At 54.6% G+C, this 4,164-nt stretch overlaps 2 protein-coding genes across 4 annotated transcripts; one reads left to right on the top strand and one right to left on the bottom strand.

The window, feature by feature from the left end:
* Positions 1 to 706: 706 nt before the first annotated feature.
* On the bottom strand, positions 707 to 1,473 carry Fam229a (family with sequence similarity 229, member A). The gene is made up of 3 exons (NM_001085491.2): positions 1,328 to 1,473; positions 1,102 to 1,248; positions 707 to 971 (listed from the first exon to the last, which is right to left on the bottom strand). Exons 1-3 carry the CDS (start codon positions 1,462 to 1,464, stop codon positions 869 to 871), a joined length of 387 nt encoding a protein of 128 aa, NP_001078960.1. The 5' UTR covers positions 1,465 to 1,473; the 3' UTR covers positions 707 to 868.
* On the top strand, positions 933 to 3,655 carry Tssk3 (testis-specific serine kinase 3). Of its 3 annotated transcripts, none has more exons than XM_030253689.1 (3): positions 933 to 1,045; positions 1,625 to 2,201; positions 2,931 to 3,649. In XM_030253689.1, exons 2-3 carry the CDS (start codon positions 2,057 to 2,059, stop codon positions 3,590 to 3,592), a joined length of 807 nt encoding a protein of 268 aa, XP_030109549.1. In that variant the 5' UTR covers positions 933 to 1,045; positions 1,625 to 2,056; the 3' UTR covers positions 3,593 to 3,649. The 3 variants fall into 3 exon arrangements, with proteins under 3 accessions (XP_030109549.1, XP_006503317.1, NP_536690.1); XM_006503254.4 differs by lacking the exon at positions 933 to 1,045 and adding an exon at positions 2,732 to 2,840 and having other exon boundaries at positions 1,547 to 2,201; positions 2,931 to 3,640; NM_080442.2 differs by lacking the exon at positions 933 to 1,045 and having other exon boundaries at positions 1,893 to 2,201; positions 2,931 to 3,655.
* Positions 3,656 to 4,164: the final 509 nt, after the last annotated feature.

Raw genomic sequence — 4,164 nt, 5'->3', positions numbered from 1 at the left:
TCACTTGAGTCTCAGCAACTCTGCTGGTCTTAGGAGAAACAAAAGGTCCAAACAGATGGGGTCAGATGGCCTGACCCCTGCAGCAGGCCAAAGAACAGCAGGGAGTCAAATCTAATTCTAGCTTGGGAGAGTTACATGGTGTTGCAGTGGTCAGTCTTTTATTTATTTATTTATTTATTTATTTAATTTATTTATTATATGTAAGTACACTGTAGCTGTCTTCTGACACACCAGAAGAGAGCATCAGATCTCATTACGGATGGTTGTGAGCCACCATGTGGTTGCTAGGATTTGAACTCCGGACCTTTGGAAGAGCAGTCGGGTACTCTTACCCACTGAGCCATCTCACCAGCCCATCAGTCTTTTATTTATTTATTTATTTATTTTCTACATCGGCTGCTCATCTTTCCCTTTCTTGCTTCTGTCCCAAGCTGCTCTAAGCTGCCAGTGTCCCGCAGAGAATGAAGATTTCATTGGCAAAGCCAAGACAAGGAAGAGGAGACTGACAGCTGGGTGAAGGGAAAGTAACCACCAAGAAAAAAACGCCTGGAAGAGGGTGACGACCCCCTAAGTGGGAGGTGGGCAGGGAAGTGGAGGCGGGTGGAAGTCTGGTCTAAGAGTGGAGGTAGCCCAAGAGTGATACTGGCTGGGTCCGAGAAGTCGGTGGGCCCGATCCGACGGATACACATACACGGCCAGCCCGGAATGGAAAGAACAGTTTATGCTGTGCTTTATTAAAATGTGCATCATTCTTTTATTTTAAAATGTGCATCATTGTCTCGTGCTCGGCGCGTGCGACCTCAGCGTGGTGGCCCGCGGCTGGCCTCGTCCGTCCCGGCTCCTGCAGAGCTGCCGTGCGCAGGCGCACTCAGGTAGCACGGGCCCGGGGGCTCCCGCCCATGGCCAGGTAGACGTCGATGGGCACGTGCAGCAGCGTCAGACAGTGGCAGCCCGGGCAGCGTCGGAGCGGCCTGGCGAAAGCGGCAGGCGACAGGGGGCGCAAAGTGTTGGGGCGCGCCAGGGGATGCGCCTGGGATCTTTGGGGGTAGGGCCCTGGGGATGGCGATGGGGCAGGGCCGAGGGGTGGGACGACGGACTCACCTGACAGGGTTTTGATCCGTAGCTACAGGCTCCGGGCTATCCTGGGACTCGGGGGCGGAGGCAAGGCCAGGGGAGTCTCCGGCCTCAATGGGGAATCTTCGACCCTGTGGGGTCTCCTGGGCACTCATGTCCAGGCCCCGGGGCACTCTGTATAGGAGTGGCGGTCAGGCAGCTCCGGGCCCCTAGATGCTCCCTGCCCGTGCCCGTCTCCTGTGTCGTGGCTTACCTGCCAGAGGCCGAGGCCGGTCCCAGGCTGGAAGCAACTGCCCGAGCCCTGGCCACGGGAGGACGCTCCGGTCCAGGCGGAGCCTGGCAGGTGTCTGCTGCGCGCCCGGGCCCCAGCGTCGAAGGGGAGGACTGCATTGTGACCCCGATCTCTGCGTGCTGACCTCACACAGCCTGTTCCTCGCTGGAATTCTTAGGCAGTCCCAGAGCGTTCCGGCATTTAGTGAGGGCCCGGGCCTGAGGCCAGAGGGCTCTGGAGATCGCACCTTGGTGACCAGTTTGCACTCTTTCCCAACAGCTGGATGGGGACTTCGGAGGTGAGGGCGACCTGCCTGGAAGCGGAGCCCACATGGAGAAGGCCCGCCTCCCTGACCTACGCGGCCACCCAGGCCCGTTCCCCAGCATCGCTACCACTCTGCGCCTTGCTCAAGACTGACTTAACCCATGCTGGATTTGCTGGTGGTGGCGAGGGAAAGTAGGGACACTGCCCATGTTGTCTGAGGGTCACACAGCATTTACATCACAATTGGGCAGGAGTTTAAAAATGTCTGGTCCTCTCCCTCCCCACCACCTGTGGCTGTGTCCAGACGGAGAATGTTCTAGCCCTGGAGGCAGCTGTGAATGAAGTCCTTGGGGGGAAAAGAAGCAGGCCGAGGGCGATGGTGGAGTAGAGCTGCCTCGCAGAGGCAGCATGAGCTGAGAGGGTGACAAGAAGGAGGCGCTACACAGCATGGAGGACTTTCTACTCTCCAATGGGTATCAGCTGGGCAAGACCATTGGGGAAGGGACCTACTCAAAAGTCAAAGAAGCATTTTCCAAAAAACATCAAAGAAAAGTGGCAATTAAAATTATAGACAAGATGGGAGGGCCAGAAGGTGAGCTGGGGTCCTTGGGAGGAAGGGTGGGCTAGCCAACACGGGTAGGCCCTTTCCTCAGAGCATCTCTTCCTCCCTTTGAGTCAGGATGGCAGAAAGCAAGTCAGATTCCTGCCCTAAATAGAAGGATGTAGGGAAACCAGGATCCTCACACCTTTCCAGAGCCACAATCGTAGCACAAGAAAAAGAAAGGGTCCTAAACCGGGCGTGGTGGCATGCGCCTTTAATCCCAGCACTCAGGAGAGGCAGAGGCAGGTGGATTTCTGAGTTCGAGGCCAGCCTGGTCTACAAAGTGAGTTCCAGGACAGCCAGGGCTATCCAGAGAAACCCTGTCTCAGAAAACAAAATAAAAAACAAAACAAAACAAAACAAAAGGTCCTCAGTTTTTCCTGTCCCAAGAGGCGTTGGCCAGAAGACAGCAGGAACTGGTACCCTGCAGGTGGAAGAGGGACAGGACAATAGATCCCTGGAAAGAATAGTGAGATGCAATAGCTTTGAACTTCCCAAATCCCTCATCTGTGGTCTCACAGGCTGCTGGGAGGAGGTTCCAAGGATGAGCTAATCATGAAAGGAAGGCAATACTTGCTGCTAGAGACACCCGAGACTGGTCAGGGAGTCAAGAAAGAACACCTAGACATGGTAGGTGTCTGGAAGCTGGAAAGCAGGAGCCAAGAGGGAGGAACCAGGACGTTTTGATCTTGATTTTTGTCTCCCCACTTTTTCCCTCAGAGTTTATCCAGAGATTCCTGCCTCGTGAGCTCCAGATTGTCCGTACCCTGGACCACAAAAACATCATCCAGGTGTATGAGATGCTGGAGTCAGCAGATGGAAAAATCTACCTGGTGATGGAACTGGCTGAGGGAGGGGATGTCTTTGACTGTGTGCTGAACGGAGGGCCACTTCCCGAGAGCCGGGCCAAGGCCCTCTTCCGCCAGATGGTTGAGGCTATTCGCTATTGCCATGGCTGTGGCGTGGCCCACCGGGACCTTAAGTGTGAGAACGCCTTGTTGCAGGGCTTCAACCTGAAGCTGACCGACTTTGGCTTTGCCAAGGTGCTACCCAAGTCACGCAGGGAGCTGAGCCAGACCTTCTGTGGCAGCACAGCCTATGCCGCCCCTGAGGTGCTACAGGGCATACCCCATGATAGCAAGAAAGGTGATGTCTGGAGCATGGGTGTGGTCCTGTATGTAATGCTCTGTGCAAGTCTACCTTTTGATGACACAGATATCCCCAAGATGCTGTGGCAGCAGCAGAAGGGGGTGTCCTTCCCCACTCATTTGGGCATCTCAACCGAATGCCAGGACCTGCTCAAGCGGCTCCTGGAACCAGACATGATACTCCGGCCTTCAATCGAAGAAGTTAGTTGGCACCCATGGCTAGCAAGCACTTGATAAAAGCAATGGCAAGTCCTCCCCAATAAAGTAGGGGGAGAAAGCAAACTGAAAAAACCCGCTTCTAAAATGGTGATCTATATTTTACACTTAAGTCCACTTCTCCCATGGCTGACTTCCACCTCCTCATTGCGGCTCCACAGGCCTCTCACCTTCCCTGTAAAGACCTTCCTGGAACTAAGGGCCTTATTTAGATTTTTCTTTTATTAATGGCGCTCAAATGATTTTCATATAGGTGATTAATTAGCACTCATTACGTTAGGCCCTAGCAGCATCAGCAGGCCGGGAGAAGTGAGGAGAGAAAGGTGAGCCCGTGGAACCACTCAGGTGCTACAACTCGCTTTCCAGATAAAAGCCAACGCACCTGGAATGCAGGCCTGACCTCCTGACTCCTTGGCTTGGTGAGAAGCTGCTTGGGCCCAAACCTTTCTCAAACCAGAGGCCAAGCTGAGTCAGGAAGAGACGGGGCATCCTTAGCACCCAGGCTGGATCCCACCTATGAGGCCAAAAGTATGCTTGCAGCTGTGGGAGCCTCTGCCGAGGGGGACAGAAACATCCCCGGACACTTCCGC

This window comes from Mus musculus, chromosome 4, assembly GCF_000001635.26.
Source record: "Mus musculus strain C57BL/6J chromosome 4, GRCm38.p6 C57BL/6J".
Classification (NCBI taxonomy): domain Eukaryota; kingdom Metazoa; phylum Chordata; class Mammalia; order Rodentia; family Muridae; genus Mus; species Mus musculus.
The sequence above is the reverse complement of the archived record's forward strand: the minus strand, read 5'-3'. Positions and strand labels throughout refer to the sequence as shown.